Here is a 23,691-nt window from a genome sequence, read left to right as displayed (position 1 = left end):
GCTCGGCTCCGCCCCTCCGCGTGCCCGCCCAGCCCCGCCCCCGGCCCCGCCCCCTCAAGCCGCAGCGCCGCTCCCGGAAGTGCCACGTGTCCGCAGTGCGGCTGCGCGGGCCGCCCGGCAGTTCCGGTGGGTCCGTCCCCCCCGCCCGGGCCGGCGCCGCCACACGGGCGGCTCCGAGCGCTCCCGGCCGCAGCATGGCCCAGCCCGCCGGGGCGCCCGCCGGGCAGCAGCCCTACAGCAACGGTGAGTGCGGGCCGGGGCCCGGCGGGGCCGGCTCCCGCCCCGGGGCGCTTCCCCCGGGCCCAGGCCGCCCTTCGCCCCGGGGCGGCGGGGCCGGGGCCGCGGGCAGAGCGCGGGGAGGGGGCGCTGGGCACGGCCCGTTCGCTGGGTCACAGCCGGCCGGGCTCGGTAGTGCCCTCCCCGCGGGCCGGGGCTGGGCTGGGCTGGGCTGGGGAGGAGCGGCTCTGCCGGGAGCGGGGGCGGCGGGCGAGGGGCTGTCGGAGCGGGCCCGGCCTGAGCGCACTGGGGAGAGCACAGAGCGGCGCCAGGCACCGTCAATCTCCGTTCTGCCTTATCCCCATGGCAGAAGTAGCGCACGGTGTGTCATTTGTCTGTCGGTATGAATGAGAGTCTTTCAGAGTCCCTTAGCCCGGTGGGTGACGCGGGTGACACAGCCAGGTTTGGCCCTTTGAACCGGGCTGTACATGTGGCACTGTGGTTATCGCTGAGCTCAGCCTCGGCGCTGCGGGCCTTTCTTATCTTGTCATTCTCGTAAAGCCGACATTATCTGGTTCTGTGTGCTGCCAACTGGGAAAGCCTTGATTGCTTTCTTCCCCTCAAAATGTATTTCTTTACAACGAGATGGTGAAGGTGAAACTGAGCTTACCAGCCAGTGTTTTACTATAGGAATAAAAAATTCAGGGCCAGCCTTGTCTGTGTGTCTGTTTTCGTTGCATGTGTGCAAATCTGTGCTGATGGAAGTGTCTCCTCATTTCACATCCTCTGCACTTGCTTCCTTAATTATACACTTGTGTGTTTCAGTAGCTGTGCTGCATCATAAGCAGTTCAGTTATAATGAGATCTTTTGATTTTTCTTCCCCCTCCTCCTGCACAGTGTGTTTATTGCTTTTCTTCAAAGTCATCAGCAAAACGACAATTTGCAATTAACTGTGTAGTTGCTTCTAGGGTCAGGAGAGTGGGAAGAGTATGAATATAATGTGGAGAGAGAGGCTGTGTCCTGGAGAGCTTATGGTCTGAGCAGAGCCTGTGCAAAGAGAATGTTAGCTAATGGAGTAGCTGAGTGGGATGATTTACAGACTGGCATTGCTGTATGTTTGCTCATTTCCCTAGTGTCAGACTAAGCACATAATGGAAGTCATGGAGAGGCAGCCGAGAAAGAGGAATTTCAGGCTGTTCAGCTGTCAGGTGTATGAAAAATAAAGAACTGAAATGTAGAGTTATGCAAATCAAACAGTTGTTACGGTATGTTAGAGATAAAGTTTGGGTTGCTGGCCTTTGAAATAAATCTAATTGTTCAAGCATGGACTGTTCATAGTGTTGTTTAAAATGTATCTTGAGGGGATGCTGTGATCCTTGACCTTTATACTAACACCAAAGCTTTATAAAACAGTTTTGGGGGTAGTGAGTGCTGTAGTGGTGCTTACAGTGGTCTGTGAGGAAAGAAAACGGTCAGCAGGATGATAAATTGTTCTACAGCTGTCAGCCCTTCCTTGCAGCTTGTTGCTTGCTGAAGTGTTTGCAGGTAACTCCCTGAGCTTGCATGTCCACTAAGGCAGTAAATTGTCACAGCAGCACCGTGTGCTGCTCAGGAAATTGTTTAGCACAGAGCTTTGGGTTGCTTGGCAACAACCTTCCTCTCCTTCATTTCTGTTTGTCTTCTAATAGGACCAGTATTCTGTACTCATTTAATTGCAGGTGTCTAATTTGCTTTCCAGTTGAGAGATCTGAAGTGCACGCAAGAAGGAGAAACAATTCTTTTAGGTTGTCTTGCTCTTCTCATGTGATACCTTTGCAAGGTACTTTGATGTCCTGGGGTTTGGAACCCAGTGTGTCAGACTCAGATGAAGTGGGCACTGGTGGTGACTGATTCCACAGCATCTCTTGGGATGTAACTTTTCAGAGTGTTTATCCTTGCATCTCCCTGGAGCTGGGAGAGCTTGTGGCTGGCAAAAGTGATGTGCTGAGTAACTGGCTTGGAGCAGGGGACAGTGAAATTCTGTGTGGAAGAAAACATTACTTGGATCCTGGCCATCCACATTAGTACTTTGACTATTTTATAAAACCATCCAGCGACCTTCATACATATTCTGGAGCCATTCCTGATCTCTCAGAGCCTTAAATGGCCTTGTGTTGTTGCAGAGGAGATTTTGCTGTTAAATAGGTGGCCTTTCTTCTATTACTAATTCCTTTCTGTGGTCTCCAGTGGCTGTTTTGCTGCTGTGTGGGTGAAGTGGCTCTTAAGTCCACACAGAATTTCTTGTTTGTTTCTGGTTTCACAGAAAACCAGCAGCATTTGGGGAAAGCTGGGCAGCCTGGATACTCCTTGATGGGTCTCAGTGGAGAGGTCATGTCAAGATGAGTATCTGGCTGCAGCCAACCAGCGAGTCCTGGAAAGTTTTTGTGCACTGTGAAACTCTTTGTAAAGGGGTTTTGTCCCTTAGTGCTATTTCTATGGCTTTTTCTGGCAGCTTAGTGCAGACTTGTCTTGGAAACATGAACTATTACATGAGGATGTCAAGATTTTTCATTATGCTTCTGACTTTAAAAATAAAAATTGAAGTTGGAGCGTTTATATTTCTGCATAAAGTGACATAGAAAATATCAAGTAGGTCAGTTTTTGGCATCACTTCACTCCCACTGTTTTATCCTTAAGCAGGGAAAACAGTGCATAAGAGAGCAATCCAAATACTCTGATTTCTGCCTGGGATAGAGTCATGCCCTAAGGTGAAAAAACAAGTTATTAAATCAATTTGTATTTGTTCCGTATTTTTCCTACAGTTTGTAGTGATGATGTTATATCAGTGTTTGTGTGGATGCAGTCAGAAGATTTGATAAGAATTCATAATTTTTAAAGTTAGCAAGTTTAATTGCCAGTAGGGTTTGTAAATAGATTGTTGGAAACCCATCTGATAAACTGCAGGGTAATTTTTGAAGGTTACTCATAACTGTAAGCATTTTCATCTCAGTGAGCTTTTTCTTTAAACACCCTTGATTTTAGAGAATTATTAATTACAAATATCTATGAGCAGCATTGTAAGGACAGTAGGGTATAACTGGATTTCCTAACTGAATGATAAATTGTATGTTGAAATTAATGGTTGGAGAATGATATGGTGTGTACCTTTCATGCACAAAGAAGAGGCAGTGAGGATGAGATCACTCATTGTAGTAGTTATATGGACCTGTGCAATATTCAGTGAATTAACAGCTGTGTGTGACCCAGAGCCTAAGGTTTTCTAGGGAGTGAGGAGCTGAATGATCAGTGCAGTGTTTGTTCTAACTAAGAATTTCAATGTATTCTGCATTTAGCTTAATTTATTGTCAGAAATGTGTGAATTACTTTAACTTGGAAATGTGAACTTGCTTGCCTTTCAGAATTTAGCCATTATGTTCTAATAGGAAACCAGCCATCTTTTTTTTTAATGTGTAACTGTGTGTGTGGAATTTCTCTAGTATCTAAGCTGTGTTTTTAGGGATGAGGAGAGCCACAATGTGACTGGCTGAACTGAATGATACAACACTGGAGAGTGTTTTGGTAGCTGTGGAGTCATAGCTGGCTGTGGCCTGCAGCATCTCGTGTGTTCTGCTCACAAGGATTCCACTCAAAAACTGATAGTCTCTCTTCAGCATGTCCATTTTTTGGCAATGATATGAACAATCTCTAGTAGTACCTTTCTTGATGGAGCTCTTATTGCACTGGAAATCCCATGGGATTCTGTCAACCTGTTCCTCTGTAAAGCAGAAATCTGATGTTCTTTGCTCGTGTTGTTTACTCTTTGGAGAGTTATTAACCCATTTTTCAATTTTTTTCTTCTTCAAATGAGTAAACCTTACTTCATGTATACCAACCAACATATGCATAAAGAGCATCATCAACCTGTCAAGTTTTTTTTCCCTGACTGATTTATTTTATGATGAACTTATCCTTCATTCTGTGCTGGTGACCAGCTGGCCACTCACATGAGCCGTATGTGTACGAATAGTTCTCATACTAAAATTAACTGCAGAAACTTTCATAGATTAACTCAGTCACTTGAGAAGAAGCGTGGTGACCTATGCTGGCACTTGGCTGGGGGTGTCATTGTGGTAAGCTGACGTGTGGGTTGGTGTCAGCCATCGTGTGAAGTGGAGCTCTTACGCAATGGATCTTCCGCTTTCAGTCTGCTCGTGTGTCAGTGCTGTGGGACAGTGCTCCTCTGTGGGCAGCTTGCTTTTGGGGGCTTCTGAAGACTGGATGGGATCCTGTGTGAGTTTCAATGCAGGAACATTGATGGTACTGGAATGCTTAGTGGTTTCAAGGTTACTGTGAAACAAAACAAAGATATAAGTGTCAATAGGAAAATACTGCTGAATTAATGTCCCTTGCAGTAGTACTTCTGTCACACCTAATGGTTTAAATAAAAAATGGCTTGGAGACTAATAAAATCCTGAGGAAGGACATTCACGAGAAGAATCTTTTATTTTCAGAAGTGATACACAATGCTGACTTCCTAAATAGTGTAGTTTTGGTTTTTTTCATTCCAGGCCCTGTTCAAAATCAGCTGATGCATTCCCCAGATGGCCAGGGATACAGCCCTGCAGTTCCAGGATCGTACTCCCATCAGGTGCCAGCAAAGGTTCCTCCACATCAGTCTTCTGGACAGTACAGCTATAGTGGCTCTCAGAATGTTTCTCAATTAAACAACTACCAAGGACCTGGCCAGACTCTCAACAGACCACCAGTGGCAGCTTTCTCTGGGTCACCAGTACAACAGCCAGGTCCTGTTCCACAAGTGCTGCCGCCCGCATTACAGAACTCAGCTGCTGCATCCTGTGCTGAGAGCTTTCCCCCTGGAGCCAGCCCCCCGGTGCTTTCAAACTGGCAGTACAGCCAGACTCCTGTCAGCCAGCCACTTGGGGCTCAAACCAGCCATTTGGCTCACGTGCCTGGGACAGGGTCAGCTCAGCCACCATCATCATTGCCAGGAAGTACAAATCCTGCAGGGAGTTATCAATATGCTGCTTCTCCGGGGGCTCCTCCACTGCAGAACAGCTACATGAAGCCAGGTAATCAGAACTTTGTGATATTCTACCAATGTCCATTTTTCCACAGCCTTTTAACATAATGAGTGTAGAACTGACTCTGCAGTGACATTTTGCTTGTGGAAGATTGTTAAAGCAGATACACATCAGAAATACCTGGGTGCTTTCTTTGGGTTAGAAATGAAAGTTCTGTGCCCAGGGTGGGTGTTTCAGCTGGCTGGAGCAGGTAACTCCTGAATGGTGTCCCCTTGTTTTCGGGTGCTGTTTCTGTGACTGTCACCATTTCCTGGAGCAGCTGTTGGAGCATTAGTATGTTTCAGTCCAGGACTTCACTATTGCAAACTGGCTCTATTTAGTGAGCGTGGTCAGCAACCACTTGATTCAGGTAATTTTCTGAATAGCCTGTCAGGTTGATGCAAATAACTGGAGCACAGCCTGGAAACTGAAAAGCATTCTGTGCTGTTGAAATAGAGGTCAGTTCAGTGGAAAGTTTCCTTCCCCCAAACTTGTAATTTTCACATTTAATGATAATTGTAAGTCTTCAGAAAGTACTCTAAAAGTAGGAGACTCTGCTCCTGCTGCTTTACTGCTGGTATATGCAATGGTAAAAGCTTTTCTAATACAAAATAGCTCTATTGTGCAACTTGTGATTATTGTGGAAACAGTTAATACTCAAGTTTCTCTTTGCCAAACTGCTGTATGTTGTTAGTTTTTTGCTCACTAAGCATGCAAAGAGGACTTGGGTACAGAAATATTTTCCATGTTAAAGCAAATAATTTTTCTTGTTAAGCGCTTTTAGTCTCATTAGAGATTTTTATTGATGCTAGTTTTTTTGCTATATGCCTGCCTAATTTTCTTATGCTGTTCAAAATGTCTTAAGCTTGCAGAATTTATTAAACTGTTTCTGGCACTTAATTGGAATAAACGGTTAGTAGTTTGGAATTAATGAGGAAAATGGAGAGAAATTTTGGAAAGTGGCATATAAAATCAGAGCAAGTGTTTGGGATAGGTACTTTTTATATCCATTCAATCCTCCTGAGCCATTTCCCTGGTATTTTTTTGTATAACCATGATCACTTTAATTAAACTTGTTTTGTGATTATTCCAGGCTTGGTTATAGAGTTGGGATATTTTCTGTACATCTTGAAATTCTTGCCAACAATAGCAAGAAAAGGCTGAAAGAGATCAGTAAATGCAGGAACCCAGAATGAGAAATGAACTTGAAGTTGAGATCCTCTACCCACATGTTAGGATTTATGTATGTCATGCTGTTCATCCTCTGAATAACAAGAATATTTAGAATTCAATCTGTGCATTTTTGTAACAAAACTTTTGTGATTTTTTCAGCTGGGCTAAACTCCTTCTAAAAGTTAATCTCTTTATAGGATCTGCACCTCCACCAGTGACTCAGCCTTTAACTCCTCTCCACCCTCCAAGGCCACCTTTAGGACCTCCACCAGTTGGTGGTCCACCTAGGCCACCAGCAGCAGCAGCAGGACCACCCAGTGCACAGTCTATGCTAAAATCAGCTCCAAACCAAGAAGGTAAGAAACAATTTGCTCTTTACGTTGAATTCAAACACTGCAACTTGCTGTAATATGCAACCTTTAAAGTCAAGCACGTTGTTCTATTAGAAACTCAAATTGTAAATTTATACTAATACATTTAATAATTGAATCTGAAAAGAGTAGGTAAGGACCTGTAAAGAAGAAAAAATGTTGTAAACATATATTATAAAATTTAAGAAATTTAACAATTGAAAATAGATTTCCAAGTGCTGTTTGACATGGCCGTGTTTGCTGTAGTTGGCATTGCTTTTTTCCTTTTGTGTATTGTAAAGTGATAGGGATCTCATTTCTCTGCATTCCTGACTGCTGTTAGGACAGAAGTCCATGCATGACTCCTGTATTGTTCATTCTACAGGGAGAGATAAAATGTGGACCTTGCAATTCCTTGCTATTTACGTAGCTGTACCTTATTCTTCTCTGTGTAAAATCACTGAAATACACATCTTGCATTTGTTAGCTTGCTGAAGGAAGTTACTAGAGGCTGTGAAGTGCCAGCTGTTGAAGATGCATACCTGACTGTCTCCTGTGGGCCCTGCACAAATATGCCATTGTTTAAGAGCTCCTCAGGGCTCTGTGTCAGACAGACTCCAGCTGTTTGGCATTTAGTGCCCATGCTGGATGGGGCCATGTGCGAGTCGGCAGCTTTATTTTTACAAACAGAGTTCTGTCAAAGCTGTTGGTTCCTTGCATGTTCAGATTGACAGTTTCTTATGTGTGCTAGCTCTGTGAGCACAAGAATAGTATATTCAGATTTAACTTTGGAGTGTATTAAATGCATTAGAAACAGCTTTTGCTTAGAAAATACTTTTTTCATCATGAAAAGAAACATTTCCAGAGCCCTGGAGAGATAAAAATGTTTAGTCTATGAGGCAGGTTGATTGCTGCTAGGAAGATTCAGTGTGTAATGTAAATTCATTTTTTTTGGGTCATCTTTGGAGATTTTAATAAAAAATGGTAATAGAAATAGAGTACCTACTTGTCCCTAGCAATATATAGTTGTGTTAGTATATTTAGACATAGTTGGCTTACCAAAAACTGTCCTTTGGGAGCACTCTCTGAGTCTCAAGGTTTTTCCTATCTTAGATTGAATTTCTTGGCTGGTGTGTGACTGTGTCAGAGCTGTTGCTGTTTGGTGAGCAGTAGTGGACTAAATGTGTATGTGTAGGGAATTTGGTGTTTCTGTGAATTGTCAGGGGAAAAAGTTCTTCAGGGTTAAGCTGAGGGTCACTAAGGAAACCTAAGCTACAGGTTACTAGGAAACCTAAGCTACAGATGACTTGGAAAACTACAGCTAGCCTAAAGAGACTTCCTCTGCTGAGGAGGGAGCATCCCCTGACCCTTTACTGCATGTTGGCTTGGAAGCTATGGCAAATCCCTAATTGGAAGGAGTCATAAATGACTATTCAACCAGAAGTACAGGGATTTCTGTTTTCCTTAAAAAAAAAAAAAAAAAGATTGTGATGTTTTATGAATGTCCTTTGTTGAGGTCACATCTGCCAGGGGTGTGTGTGTGAGAAAGAGGACAAAGTGTATATTTAATTCAGTTTCATCCTGGGTCAAAACCAAAGTAGATTCAAACTATGCTTACCTTAATATTCATCCAGCAAGTAGGATATTTTTTGCAGTTACCTCATTAAAACTTCTTCATAACCTGTGCAAATGTTTCCTTTGGTTGTTTTTCTTTAAAGGTGATGCCAGATCTGCTGCCAGTGATGGGTCTGTAGTGCAAAACAGCTATGATGCAATTGAAGGTGGTGGCCTCATGGGTAAGGCTTTGGGAGTAAAAGTGGTTGTTGTTATGGAACTTTTAAGAGTCTGGGAAAGATAGAAGTTTAAGCATTTGTGTACAAACACATGTACTTGGTTCAATGCCTGTCTTGAAGCTAAATGCAAAATTTGAAGCCTTGACAATTAGCATGTGTTTGCCTGTGATATGTAAAGTAGGTGAGAGCCCTTTACAAAGTTGACAGCAGCTGTATTTTTTAGACTTAGAAACTGAACAGGCAGCTCTCCTGTTGTACTAATGCCTCAAGTAAGACACAGTTCTTCAGCAATTAAGTGTCTGTCTACTCTGCTTCCAGCAACTCCACATCATTCTCCTGCAGCCCCGAATCTTAAGATGAATAGAAGTGTTGGGTATTCTTACCCTGCCTTACCTCCAGGCTACCAACATACTTCTGCACCTGGAGCACCAGGAGTGAATGCATCTGCTTTGCAGTATCCAGATGGATCAAAACATTTCCACCAGGTAAAGGTTGTCTGGTTTCTATCTCAGTACTGCCTCTGCTGGGGGCGTGTGGATAAAGAAAACTGATGGTTGTAGGTGTTGTGCATCCCTAGGATGCTGCTTAGTTTGTTCCCTGTTTGGGCACCTTTTGTTCAACAGGACAGACATAGCCCAGAATTACTGCTTTTGCCTGTGCCTCGGTACCAGTTTGGAAAAGCTGTGTGCCAGCTCTTTGTGAAGTGTTCCACCCTCAAATCTATTCAGGATGTTTCTTTTGAAACTTTCAGCTGCTTTTGGCATGTTTCTCTTCCATGGCTTTGTTATTGTTAGCTGAAGTGTTTGGGTTTTTTTCCCTGAACTTTCAAAGTGAACTGACCAACACTTTCACCAGATGAGCCTCTGTATTTCAAGAGTTTTATTAGCAATTTATGCTTTTTCCCTCTGTTATGTTACATGCATAAGTTCATGTGACAACCAGCATTTCTAAATATATTGATACAATGGCAGTTAGTACATGAGCAAAACAGACTGAAAGGGATATAGATGTGGTTTCAAACAGACTATGGGTTTCATCCAAGTAGTTGGTGCTAATTTGTGAAATTTGATTTGACTCTAGCCTGCCCTGGGCACCAATCACTTAACTGCATCAATGGCTGGCCTGAGTCTACAGCAGGAAGGGTTAAGACCTGTGAATCTTCTTCAAGAAAGAAATATTCTGCCTACCACCCTTTTGAAGGCTCCTGTCCCTAACTTGCATGAAGACATCCAGAAGCTCAACTGCAATCCTGAGTAAGATTATGCATTTGCTATAATACATCAAAATAGATAGAAATATAAATTCCTGCTTATAAATATAATTTCACAAAGTATTTTCTTAATTTTATGAGTAGAAGATATTGAAAATGGGCTTCACTGTTACAATAAAGGCAGTAAGTGGGTTTAACTTTGAAGGGGGAAAATCATCTTTGTAGAAAGTATAAGGAAAAATATGTTAACAAGGCAGCTATAGATAGGTATAATATAAAAGCTTTGGGCCTGGCAGTGAGTATGGATGAGAAGATATAAAATAGCAGTTAATTCAGTCAGATGAGGTACACCAGAATGATTGTGTCTGAAGAAACATGGGTGGCCTCTATATTGAAAAGTAACCATTTAAAACAATGGAGTAAAAGAAATTTCAAACAAGAGACTGGCAGTTGGTTAATCAATTATTCTCTCTGAGGAGACAAACCAAACTGTGTATAGTCAGGGACTTCTGCTTTGCAAATATTTTTATGGTAGATAAAGGAAATAACAGCGCCTTTGTGACGTTGTTCATGCAAACAAGCTGGACAGGATTTGCAAAACTGCCACATACATCTGCACCTTGTGGAAGCTGCTGAGTGCTCAAGACTCAGAACATGATTGTAGGATTGTTTATAGTTACTGTGTTTTTAAAACCACCTTTTAAACATTGCTGATTCTGATTTATTCCAAAATAATATTTAGTATATAAAGATTTGGTGCAAATTTGAATATTGTCAGGGTTAACTTTTACTTGAGTGACTAAAATGACACTCAGTTCTGTGTAAAGAGCATTTCTATAAAATAAGAATTCAAAATAGGTACTGTGGGTCAAGCTCAGACACAAACAAAATGATTTGACAGAGGTAGAGATGTTTCATCTGGAAACAGCAATTCACCATTAACAGCTCTAGAAAAATATACTGTACTGCTGAAATCATAATTTATTTGAAAGCCTCTGAAAATAACCCTTTGTCATCCATGTAGGTTGTTCCGCTGTACCCTGACTAACATTCCTCAAACTCAGGCCTTATTGAATAAAGCCAAACTTCCTTTGGGGCTCCTGCTTCATCCTTTCAAAGACCTATCGGTATGAGAAATATTCAAAACTTTACATGCTGAAATATCAACTATGCCTTTACAGAGTCCAGACAATGAATTTTAAAACAAGGGCAGGTATCTTGGCCCAGAAGAATTGCCATAGTAACTGACATTTCCATACAGATTGCTGTATTTTTTCTGAATTATTTCTCCCTACCATATTTAAACCTTCAGGTTTCACTTCTTAATAAAAAAGAGAGCCTCCCAAACCTCAGAAACCCAAAAGCTTAAAGGCAGCACAGAATTTGGACTGTGATAGAGGACAACACCTAAATTCCAGGTTGTCACGTATCAGTTGTAGTTATTAATTTCAAACCTAGTACTAGTTCTGAACTCAGGACTTGACAAAGTTGAAGGCATTTGGATGTCATGAAATAGCCAGCAGACTTTGAATTTAGCAATGTCTTTCTTAAATATTGGGTTTTTTTCTCAGTTTAACTGATTTTTCAAAGTGTGGGTTTTTTTCCCCCTGCTTTTTGATATGTATTGGGTGCAGGACTTGATCTTAAACCAGTGTAAAATTCAAGAATTTAGAGGCTTGGAAAGGGAATCCACAGAGTCAAATATGTTAGAGTTCAGTTCCTACCTGTCTTACTAAGGAATTGCAGTGATCCTGTGAGGATGCAGAAGTACTCCTTTCAACAAGGATGCTTTGCCTCACCAGGCAGCACAGTGTGGGTGGAGTTGTTACCAGAGATGAGCAGCTGCAGGGTGAGGATGCTCTAAAACAGGAAGCTTTTCTTTTCCAGCAATTGCCAGTGGTCACTTCCAGTATTATTGTGAGATGCCGCTCCTGCCGCACGTACATCAACCCTTTTGTCAGCTTCCTAGACCAAAGGAGGTGGAAATGCAATTTGTGCTATAGAGTCAACGATGGTGAGTTTGAGATGTGCTTCAGAGTGCTGCAGTTAACCTTCCCCACCTTGGCCTTTGAGACTGGACTGCTGTTGGCCACATCAGTAGGGGGATTGTTGTCAGTCGTGCTGGGAGTCATGAGAAATGTTTCCCAGTGACAGTGGTGTCCCTAAAGAAACAGGATGAGCCCCAGTAGTCCTCACAGTACCCTTGCACAAGTGTAAGAACTCCACTGCCTGGTGTAGTTGTCCATGTGCCCAACAGCCACAAAAGGGTTGATATATTTGTTTTAAAATGCAGCACAGCCAATACTAGTGTGAAATACTAATATATACACTTATCTGCATAGTTCCTGAAGAATTCCTGTATAATCCTGTGACAAGAGTTTATGGAGAACCTCATAAAAGACCTGAAGTCCAGAATGCTACTATTGAGTTTATGGCTCCATCTGAATACATGGTAAGTCTTTATTTACTTTTACTTATTCTCTCCCTTTGTTTTATTTTCAGAGGGAAGTCAGAGAAAGCTTTGTTTCAGAGGGTGCTTTCCAGTTCAGTGGAACAGCTGTTGCCTTAAGGAGTGTATCTGAGGACTCATGGGGAGCACCTCAGAGAGTTCACTTCTAAACATTTATGATGTTAAAGTTGTTCTGTATTTGGAATATTTAGGTGTCTTTGGAAGAAAACTAGAATTCTGGTATTGCCAAATAATAGGCAAATGCATTCAGAAATTTTAGCTATCTGTGTGCTGTTTTAGCAGTTTAAACTTGCAATAGAATGAATAAACCCAGTGTATTTGAAAATTAAAGGTTATCTTTTCTTTGCTCAGCTGCGTCCACCTCAGCCACCCGTGTACCTCTTTGTGTTTGATGTCTCTCACAATGCCATAGAGACAGGATACTTGAATACAGTCTGCCAGACCTTGTTAGACAATCTTGACTTGTAAGTACTTTTTTCTTAAAATCTCCAATTTTCATTTGTCTTAAGAAACTTGTGGTAGACACCAACATGCCAGTCCTTTACTGCTACACCAGTACAAAAGGTAATTTTGAGGCTTGATTTTTAGTCTGACTGTTTCCTATATGCTTCATCAATCCCCCCAAAAAATGTAAAAATCATGTTTGTCTTTTGAATTGTATGTTTTAGAAGCTGAAATTTGTATAAGTATTTGCTGAAAAGAGTCATATGTCTAATAAACTTCTCATAAAATGCATACTATTTGAACTTACAGAAACACTACTTGGAATTTTGCTTTTTTTTATTCCTTTTCTTCCATTCCTGATTACCCTCAAAAGGTTTTCACCTGTCAGCTAGGTGACTCTGCCATGAGCTCCTTTTTTGTTGTGGTTTTTGTCCTTTCCAAAATGACTTAGTGAAGCTCTTGGAGTCTAGCTGTTAAACTCACTGCTTGGTAACAACCACAGAGAGATGCAGTGGATTTTTTAAAAAAAAAAAAAGCCTGCAGAAATGAAATTTCATCTTGTTGAACACCATATGTCTCATTTTCAGGCTTCCTGGGAACACTAGAACAAAAATAGGCTTCATAACATTTGACAGCACAATCCATTTCTACAGTCTTCAGGAAGGTCTGTCTCAGCCTCAGATGCTTATAGTTTCAGATATTGAAGGTATGCAAAAATAATTTTTGTGATCAGTGCCTATTAATGACTTCTGGTTATGACAGCCTTTAAAAATATATATCTGGTGGGAGTTTCTGGATCACACCATTAGTCTCTCTAGTAATGACTTTAGAAGTACCATATGTGTGAGTTTGTTTATGAAGACATCTCCCTGATGTCTGAGCAATGCTGTGGCTGCTCATGACTTCAAACATGAAGACAGCTTTCCTAACTTCTGGTTTAATTTGTACAAATCTCTAGATTCCTCTTGAAATCCCAAATATGGATGCTAGATACCTTTCTATAGATTTTCTTGTAGCTGGTGCTTAGTGCTTGTCCTTCTGCCTTTTGTTTCAAATCACATTTTGCTGGATATTATTGGGCAGGGTAGAATGAACACTGGAAATATTTGCTATGTGATTTTATTTAGTAGTCTTGATTATCCCTCAGCCCTGTTGATTTCTGTTGTAACATGGGATTCTAGCCACAGGAATGCTTATGATAAAAACAAATCCACATAATTGTATTTACATGGGTTAATACACTGATGCTGTATATTTTTTTCCAATAAGTATGATGGTTGGCAAATAAAGGCAGGGAAAGCTTGATGTGTTTTTGAAAGATAACTCAAATATTTTTTCCCTTTCAGATGTATTTATACCAATGCCAGAAAACTTATTAGTAAATTTGAATGAAAATAAAGAGGTAAGAAGCAAGGACTTTCTTACATAACTAGCGACATTTACATAATTGGGGATATGTTTGGTAATTTTTTGATTAATTAATGCTCATTAACACCAGCTGTTCAAATGCCAGGTTTGAGGTGAAAAAGAGGTCTTTTATTTATGTTCCCAACCTGATACAAGACAGTACTTCAGGTTTTTTAGGACTTTTTCTTTACTCCTTTAATATTAGAAGTGCTAATACTTGGTTATGTTCAGCTGTTGGGTCTATATAAAATAGAAAACCTTGAAGACTCATAGGTCTAATCCTGTTTTTTTATTTGTAGCTAATTCAAGATCTGCTGAAGACATTGCCACAGATGTTTACCAAGTCCCTGGAAACTCAGAGTGCTCTGGGGCCTGCATTACAGGCTGCCTTTAAGCTGATGTCCCCCACTGGAGGTAGAATCACTGTCTTCCAGACACAGCTCCCATCTCTGGGCATGGGAGCACTGAAGTCACGAGAGGAGCCAAACCAAAGAGCAACAGCAAAGGTTAGGAAGGCAGAAAGGCTGAGAGTATTAACATCTCTGTTCTGTGCATGTGGGTGGTTCTGGGATTTCCTCTTCTGGGTTTATTTTGTGCCTGTCTTGCTCCTTTTAAAGTAGCAGAAAAAAACAGAATACAAACCAAGCAGTATAAACACAAATTAATTAGCTTATTTTTAAAAATAAAATATTTTTAATCAATGATGAAGAATTGATTGTGTCCCTGAAAACAGGCAATAAATGTATGAATCAATTTGAATTTCCTTTGTATTTTGTAACACTCCACTGTGTTAACAGGATATACACTTGACACCATCGACTGATTTTTACAAGAAGTTGGCCTTGGACTGCTCAGGGCAACAGGTTGCAGTGGATTTATTCCTTCTTAGTGGGCAATATTCTGACTTGGCTTCTCTAGGTAAGTCATATAAAGCTCTTTTGGGGCATGTAACTCTTGTATTTTGAGCAAATGCATAGAATCTACAGTAATATTTAGTAGATGTACCTGATTTGAATTAATCCAGCGTGTCAAGATACAAACTTGTCCTTGCTGAGCAGTGACAGTGAATAGAATGTCATCTCTGAGTCCTGATTTTACCTGCTTGTTTTCATATCGTCCCTTAGTGAGTCAGGATCCTTGTGCTACTGATACAAGTAGCGGAAATAGTTTCTTCCTTTTTTATGCCTTTTTAACCATCAGTGTCATTGCCTTTAGAGCAAGTTTTATTAGTATTTTAATTATTTTTTTCTATTTAACCAAACATTTAAGTGACAGCAGTTTCAGGTCAATGGAAAATTATTTCACACCTGAAATTTATCACATATTAGAATATAGAGTTGTAGCTACATTTGTCTCTGTATTTGAGTGATTTGCAGGTGTGAACAATGTAATACTTTAAAGACTGCAGCAGCAGCTGTTTGCACTCTCCAATGTATACTGGTTTTGTTTCAGGTTGTATATCAAGGTATTCTGCAGGTAGTGTCTACTACTACCAGTCTTACCATCATAAACACAACCCTGTCCAGGTGGAGAAATTGCAAAAGGAACTGAAGCGATATTTAACTAGAAAAATTGGGTTTGAGGCTGTCATGAGGATAAGATGCACCAAAGGTATGAATTCACCTTCTTAGATTTTTGTGGGGTGGAGAAGAGGGAAGTGGCTGTTTGCTGCTCTTTGGGAATGTTTTCATTGGTATTCTAGCTATTTTGTAACCTCAAATGATTAAAAGGTAAATATTAGAAAAGTAAAATTCAGTACCAGGTATAAGACAATTTTTTAAGACTGTGTTTGCAGTGTGTTTTCTGGCATCCAAGCTCCAATTTATAATGGCCAAAACTGGAAATTTTCCTGAACTATTTCTATAAGGGACTGGTTTTAATCTAGATATTTTCTACTACCATAAAAATATCTAAAGGGGATTTGCCTTGCTAATTCCTACTTTCTGCTAGACTTTGGGGATTCTTTGGATGAGTTGTCAGTTTGCAGTGTTTACCTTTTCTGAAGAGAATGTATTTCACTGAGAGGGAACATTCCAGTAGAGCCATACATTGATGGCAGATCTGTATATGGTGCCTGTACTTCACAGCTGTAAAACCCAAACTGATTCATGATTATCTTGTAGGTCTTTCCATTCATACTTTCCACGGGAACTTCTTTGTACGATCTACAGACTTGTTGTCATTACCCAACGTAAACCCAGATGCGGGCTACGCTGTGCAGATGTCAGTGGAAGAGAGTCTTACTGATATGCAAGTTGTTTCTTTCCAGTCAGCTCTCCTGTACACCTCCAGCAAAGGTAAGGTTAGATTGAGTGGCATTTGTAGTATTGCTTCATGGAACAAGTGTGGAGGTTACAGTTGTCTTTCCTTGCAGGTGAAAGGCGAATTCGTGTCCACACGATGTGCTTGCCTGTTGTCACAACGCTGAGTGAAGTGTACCTAGGGGCAGATGTGCAGGCCATCACAGGGCTCTTAGCCAATATGGGTGAGTGTGCTAAGAGCTGTTTGGATATGTGTGGATTGTGTCCTTAAAGGTCTGAGCTGTAATCCTCTGGATTAGAAGAAAAGATTCTCCCTCATTCTAAGACTGCTTTCGAATTTGCAGTCCTAAGAGAGTTTTGGTTTTAATGCTTGGCTTAGGTGAAGGATCAGTACAGCTGTGTGTAATCGCCTGGGCTTAGGCTTAGTCTGGTGTATCATCATGGGTCCTCAGCTTTTTTCCAAAGCACTTCCCCTAGAATGTAATAAAAGCTTAAGCTGCATCGACATGTATGATGAAGTGGGAGAAGTTAATGTGTGTGGCTGTGTTCCTGCCAAGGGAGGAGCCCCTCTCACTGAGCCTGGCTCTGTTTCCAGCTGTGGACCGCTCGGTTTCCGCCACGCTGAGCGACGCTCGGGACGCCTTGGTCAACGCGGTGATCGACTCCTTGGCTGCCTACCGCTCCTCCGTGCTGAGCATGCAGCAGCCCGGGCTCACTGCTCCCTTCTCCCTGCGCCTCTTCCCGCTGTACATACTGGCACTCTTGAAACAGGTAAGAGGGGAAAGGGAGCCAGGCAAGAGGGTCATTGTTTGGCAGGTCAGCCTGAAGTAAAAGGACAGTTCTTTGGTGGAGAATGATTTAGTTCAAAAGCAGGAATTTAGAAGTGCGTGTAAAACCACAAGTATAAATGTTTTAAGCAATGGAATGGCAAAATAAAAAAGACACTGACTAGTGAAGAGAATGTGTCAGGGTGCTGATAGTGGTTTCTCAGGAATCTCAATTTTATGTGTCTCTGGAAATGTAGAGCCACAAAGCAGTTCAGTGTGGATTAGAACTGGGTGTGGCACAGGGGGGAGTTGGCTGGCTGTTCTTGCAACAGGTTTAAAGCATTTCACAGTATTTGCTCAGTGTAAGTATTTTTTAATTGAATTTCAATTTCAAGAAGTCATTTAAGTGTTGGACAGACTGGTTTCTTGGTTCAAAAAGAAGTTTTGGATTTATACATCTTGGTTAGGAGTTAACCAGCATGTTCATATTGAGCTTTTTCATGTGAAAGGTTTGATAAGCATTTGATCCAGTCAGGTGGGAGGAGTGAGCCCTGCTTTGATTTACAGCTTCTTTTTTTTTTTGTCCCAACAAACCAGGACTATATCTTTCTTGTTAATACAGACCTAAGATTCTGTACATTGAAGCCAGTTGTAAAGTGCTCCAATATTTATGGTTTTAAATTTCATCAAGTAGCATTTTTGAGGTGTATTTCAGTATTTCAGGGTGCTTTCATCTCAGCTGTAAGAGGATTGATGGTGCCAGGTCAAGGTTAATTCTAAAATCCAGAAATGGGAATGAGACTTGTATGATTTCTATGTGAAACACCGAAGAGAACTGTGGAGAAGTAAAATACAATGAGAAAAGATTTAGGATACATCTTTAAAACTCAAGACACATCACCTACTGTTTATTTCTAATTTATCTTGCAACTTACCTTGCCTTGCTTTAATGGTTAAATGAAATGCCTGATTGTTTGCAGAAAGCATTTCAAACTGGGACAAACACACGTTTGGATGAACGCATCTTTACCATGTGTCAGGTGAAAAACCAGCCCCTTGTTTACCTCATGCTCATGACACATCCCAGTCTGTACAGAGTCGATACTCTCACAGATGAGGTGAGTCTTGGCCTTGCTACGTAATCTGTTTGATCCCAAACTCTATGTGATGTGAAAGTAAATGTGTTAGCAATCTCCCAGGTTTTCAATATTAAAGCTGCACAGCTAAAATGTAATGCTTCATATTCTCCCACTTGTTGCATTTATGCATTTGTAATTTGGAACTGGATTGATGAATTCTGGAGAGAAGCTGTGCTTTGCTATGGATGGATGGGGAAAGTTTTTTCCTAACTTATTTCACCTTTACCTTGTGTCATCATCTTGTGCTATAAAATCACAAAAAGACATCATAATGTGGTTTTTGTCCCTTTGTAGCTTCCTTTATTTTAAAATATCAAGTAGTTTTGAGAACAGGGAATGTTCTCAAAACATGTAAAACCCTGAACAATTTTAGAAATCACATCTTTGGTACATAAAAAATTTGTTATCTTTGGTACATAACAAATCAGATATTCCAGTTCTAGAACTAATTAACTAAGATACATTTGATGACATCCACCCTAAATAAAACATTAAGATTTATTAGTAAATTACTAATTAATAAAGTAAATTATCACTTTAAGTATGGCTTGAGCTAAACTGAGAAAAATGATCCAGCTCCAGTGTTCAGTGTAATAGATCCTCCTCTTATTTAGCATTCTGTTCTGGTTTTTTGCATCAAGATGTAAACCACTGTTTTTCATTCTTCTTTTAGGGAGCTCTTAACATAAATGACAGAACTATACCTCAGCCACCCCTTCTCCAGCTGTCAGTGGAGAAGTTGAGTAGGGATGGTGCTTATCTTATGGATGCTGGCTCTGTAAGTTGTGTGGTGGGGGGGGAGTTAAAAAAGTATCCAAATTTACTTGGTGTGTTCTTTCTGAGAACCCAAAATGCGTACGAGACTGCTGAGTGTGGTTTGGGTTGGGTTAATGTTGTTATTGATGGGTGTCTTTCAGGTGATGTTTCTGTGGATCGGGAAGAACTGTGGGCAGGGTTTTATCAGCCAAGTCCTTGGAGTTCCAAATTACGGCTCAATACCACAGAATATGGTATGTGCTTGCTCTGCTCATCACTCATACATACAGTGCTGCCAGAATATCATTTGCATGAGAATTAAAATACACTACTCAGCTATTAGCCCTCTAGTGGTATAGATCCAGATCCAAGGAAAGAAATAATTGCTGCTACCTCTTGGAGTTTGTTCTCATGAAGACTCAGTAGGAAGAGGCTGACAGTGATTGAGTTTCTCAGACCTGTGGGAGCAGACTAAGAATGCTTGCAAATAGTGAGCACAGTGAGTTAGTGGGAAATCCTTTAGTTTCTGCAACAAAACAGGAATCAATCACAGCTCAGTCATCACCATTCTGACAGCTAATTGCTGATAGGAGTTTAGTGCTCTTGACTATTTCAAGCCCCTTCAAAGAAGGTAAGACTGAAACTGTACATCACAAAATGTATCTGTCTGGGTTTTCTTTATACCTAATGAGTTGGGCTAGTTGAAGTGTTCCTTTTAGTGTTTTTCTGAAAATTTTCTATTAATGAAACCCTTTGGCTTTTAGACACATCTCCCAGAACTCGAAACAGCAGAATCCATCAGAACACGAAATTTCATTTCTTGGCTGAGAGAACAGAGACCTTTCTTTCCTATACTATATATAATAAAGTAAGTGGTTTTTAACAGTCTTTTTGTTTCTGTAGCAACCTGTTAACAATACATACTTGGATATCATATACTGAACTTTCTTAATGGAATTCTTAACAATAGTGTGTGCAGTGCCTGACAGATGTGACTACAGATATGACTTATGAGTTGTCTCCAATTAGAATTTCAAAAGACTAAAAAAGACTAAATGTCACAGAAGAATCTTTAGGTCATGTCAGATAAATGAAGTAAATGCTGGTAAGAGCACTTATTAGGATTAATCACTACTAAAGGCTATTTGAGATCCTCTTTTCATATGTCCTTAAGCTTTTGAAATGTCTTGCCACTTGACCTGTAACTTTATTAATGCATGGTAGGTAGCCCATGGCAAAAGTTAATTCCACTCAAACACGTATATTTTTGTTTTTAAGGGATGAGAGTCCATTGAAATCAAGTTTTCTGCAAAATATGATTGAAGACAGAACAGAATCAGCCTTATCATACTATGAATTCCTCCTTCATATACAGCAGCAAGTGAATAAATGAAACACTAGCCTTTGGCTTCTTTAGGGAAAGATTTTGCAGTAAGGAATGATTGTGCTTGTAATATCTTCATTAAATCTGTGGCCTGAGGCAGTTGATGAGAAGTTCTCACTGTGATTTCAACGAACTAAAGCAAATAAAGGACCACATCTGAGAATCAAATGTGCAACTACATAATATTGTACCTTAAAAAAAATCAAACTGTTGGAACTGGTTGAGCACCTTTAATTTGCTGCAAATCGTGTTTTTACTGTAAGTAGTTGCAGCATGAAGTACATTTACAAAGGCAATACTGAAAAGGTGAAATACATTTTGTAAAATAAAGAGTTCTTTGTTGTTCAAAATGTATATTTCTGTAACTTTTTTGTTTGTTTTGTTTTTGTTTTTTTGGTTTTTTTTTGTTGCTGCTAGATATAAAACCTCACAATACTGATCATGATTGGCAGGGAAATTCTAAGTGTATCCAGTGATTACAGACAGAGCATCTCAATGTTCAACTTAATGCTTAAAGTAGCAATGAAAGAAGTGTTCATTGTGAAATGAACAAATGCTTGTGAAGTGTAGAAGCCAGTGCTTGGATTGGATTATGGCTAATAGGACTAAAGGTAAGCTTAACCTGGATAAGGTGGCTGAATTTGTTGAAGCTTTTAATAAGTCAGTATTCTAATTTTAAAAACAGTGGGGAAGAGTGGGCCCTACATGAGACTGATTTGAAAAAGTTTCTGGCTGAGTTGGCAGCAGAAGTAGATTCAGGTAGATTGTAATCTTTGCTTTTTTCAGTGAAAGGAATAGTTGTAATTTCTCTTTATGAATGGTGTGGGAGGAGAAGAGCAAGGAAGGTTATCTCAGATTTTGCTTGGTTTATGTTCAGTAGACTTCTGGCTCTTGTTTACTCTAAGTGAATGTTGGGCCCCTCAGATCTGGTGTGTTTCTGAAGCAAGTTTGTTGGCAGCACTTCAGACCAAATGTTGGTCTGCAACACTGAATATTCTGACATTAAAATTGGAAATTATTTTTCCAAGAACAAAATTACTATACTGAATTTGGAGATATGTATATGGTTGCAGACATGCCTGAAGTTTTAGGAAAAAAAAGGTTTTGCTGCAGCTGTGTAATGAGCCCAGGTCCAAGGCCAGTGTGCACCAAATAAAAGCTTTAAATATCTGAGATTCTGCAGAGCTACAGATTGAAGCTGGCATCGGACTTGAAGTTAAAAACTATGTACAAAAATATTTAAATAATTTTATGGAGGTGTATTGATAATTACTCTGTTTTCAAGATTAAGCTGTCATTGATAGCTACCAATGTAAAAAGTATTTAAGTTACAGTATTCCAATGGCCGTGGAAGTGTTGCATATGGAAAAATCTTGGTTTGCTTTTTTATTTAATAGTGGTAAATGTAAAGGTCTTTCAAAACCTACTTTCTGGGGCAGGTGATTTGAAGAGGTAAAACACTTGAGTGGTCAAATGTACTGTGCTTAGGACGTCTGGAGATCCAAATGTCAGTAGGGTCAACATTTGGGTAAACATTTGCTCCCATTTCAGGCTGTAGCTGCTTGTGATTGTCAGGATTTGCCTCACTTCAGGGGAGGAGTTCCTTGGAAGAAATTGTTCTTGAGCATAAGAAGCTAAAGTTCAGAACAATGGCTAAAAGAGCATGAAAAGATTATTATAGAACCAATTTAAGCTTCCCTGTCTGCTGTTTCTGTAGCAAACAGGAATATATTTACTTGAACTGCTTTTCAGAGAATTGCACAGTTTCTCGTCATAGTGAAGAGGTGTCTTTTAAGTTTTGACAGTCTGATTTTTTTTTCTCCCAGGGAGGGGGAAAGGGGTCTCTTCATTTAAAACATAAATGGAACCTCTGCACTTGCATAGGTTCTGCCCCAAACCTTGTGTTTTGGGTATATTATCACTCAGATGTTGGATTGAAAACCATCCTTGCATCAAATAGCCCACCCAATTCTATTTCTTCCTATGACTGTATTTTGCTACTATATTCCTTTTTTAAAGAAACAGAAATACTGGAGATGGCCTCATTGCTTTATGTCCACCAGACTAATGGCTGAAGATGTCAGTCTTTGTGGCACTTAACAAGTTTGAAGTTGAGTCCCTGAGTTTTAGAGAGCAAAACATGACAAATGAGTCAGATGAACTCTCTGGGAGTTCTCTTCACTTTGGAAGAAATTCTCTCTTGAACTTTGTTCCCTTGCAGTGGGGGAGGCATTACTGCTGTAATGGCAATGCAGGGAACATGAACACACACACCTGGGATTGCTTTTTCACATGCCATTAAAAAATGAGGACACTAAAGATGGACTGCAGGAGTGGTTCTGGTGCTTAGATCTCAGCACCACAACTCCACCACCGTAAATGTGTGGTAAAGGTGTCTCTTTGTAGGCAAACACTTTTTAAAAAACTGTTTCTTATTTTGACACATTAGTGTTCAGCCAACATTGTTACCATCCATTTTACTTTGCTTTCATTATTGTTTTTAAATTAATATATTTGAGTTTAAGTCCACATAGACTATGTTGCAATAACTAGAATGATTTTATTTAGAATTAATTTCTTAACAATTTAATCAAAGATGCAGAATGGCTGTTAAGTTAAGGGACCATTAAATGTGATTTTAAGGTTCTGTTTACTATTATGGATGTAATCCTTATAGTAAATTTAATTTTGTAAAGTAGTGTATAATATTGTAATATTAAATCTTTGTTCTCTGAACTCAAAGACTTGATCTTCAGTATGAAGTTATAAATCTTCCCCCTTCTGAATTTGAGACAGGATTTACTTGTCCTCCTTTTTACAGTTTGTAATTTTCACTGTTTTATTCCTGTAAAAAGTCATTTATAACACATGCAAATGCTTATTTTATCTGTGCTAATTTATCAGATTTGGCTACTCAATAAAATTAATTGAAAGAACTCACGCCAGTCCATCACTCTTTTCTTATAAATAAAAGTAGAACAGTGTATTTAATTGAGATAAATACCACGTTGGTCACAGGAGCTAGCCGACAGTGATGGTTGGAATTTAACCTTCAGCAGCATTCCAAGATGCTGATCAATTTTATTTTAGGTAATCCTGTATCTTCATTTAACATCCCATTATTTCAGCAGCTTTTTTTAAAAGCCATTCCATCCTTAACGCTTGCAGATTTTTTGAGATGTTGTCACTGCTGCCTCTGGCCCATTACAGACGAGTTAACGCATGAGCTTGGAACTCTGACTTCTGTATTTAACTAGAAT

General features: G+C 40.1%; 1 protein-coding gene and 1 long non-coding RNA gene across 4 annotated transcripts; one reads left to right on the top strand and one right to left on the bottom strand.

Moving 5' to 3' along the window:
• The first annotated feature begins 89 nt into the window (after positions 1-89).
• Positions 90-23,371, top strand: SEC24A (SEC24 homolog A, COPII coat complex component). 3 transcript variants are annotated; one of them, XM_064387440.1, is made up of 23 exons: positions 90-243; positions 4,765-5,286; positions 6,648-6,806; positions 8,519-8,596; positions 8,912-9,078; positions 9,674-9,846; positions 10,828-10,930; positions 11,691-11,817; positions 12,146-12,255; positions 12,625-12,737; positions 13,305-13,423; positions 14,064-14,119; positions 14,424-14,630; positions 14,922-15,042; positions 15,577-15,735; positions 16,248-16,421; positions 16,499-16,609; positions 16,981-17,156; positions 18,133-18,270; positions 18,965-19,069; positions 19,209-19,301; positions 19,812-19,915; positions 20,326-23,371. In XM_064387440.1, exons 1-23 carry the CDS (start codon positions 195-197, stop codon positions 20,438-20,440), a joined length of 3,279 nt encoding a protein of 1,092 aa, XP_064243510.1. In that variant the 5' UTR covers positions 90-194; the 3' UTR covers positions 20,441-23,371. The 3 variants fall into 3 exon arrangements, with proteins under 3 accessions (XP_064243510.1, XP_064243511.1, XP_064243509.1); XM_064387441.1 differs by lacking the exon at positions 90-243 and adding an exon at positions 565-598; XM_064387439.1 differs by lacking the exon at positions 90-243 and adding an exon at positions 1,892-2,036.
• LOC135279887 (uncharacterized) lies at positions 14,424-16,252 on the bottom strand. The gene is made up of 2 exons (XR_010347043.1): positions 16,119-16,252; positions 14,424-14,732 (listed from the first exon to the last, which is right to left on the bottom strand). It is a non-coding gene; the product is annotated as an uncharacterized LOC135279887 (long non-coding RNA).
• Positions 23,372-23,691: the final 320 nt, after the last annotated feature.

Source organism: Passer domesticus, chromosome 13 (genome assembly GCF_036417665.1).
Source record: "Passer domesticus isolate bPasDom1 chromosome 13, bPasDom1.hap1, whole genome shotgun sequence".
NCBI lineage: Eukaryota > Metazoa > Chordata > Aves > Passeriformes > Passeridae > Passer > Passer domesticus.
The sequence above is the reverse complement of the archived record's forward strand: the minus strand, read 5'-3'. Positions and strand labels throughout refer to the sequence as shown.

Coding starts and splice junctions, on each gene's coding strand:
- SEC24A (XM_064387440.1), top strand. CDS start 195: ATGGCCCAGCCCGCCGGGGCGCCCGCCGGGCAGCAGCCCTACAGCAAC. Junction 5,287..6,647: donor GAACAGCTACATGAAGCCAG/GTAATCAGAACT, acceptor ATCTCTTTATAG/GATCTGCACCTCCACCAGTG. Junction 16,422..16,498: donor CCTGTACACCTCCAGCAAAG/GTAAGGTTAGAT, acceptor CTTTCCTTGCAG/GTGAAAGGCGAATTCGTGTC.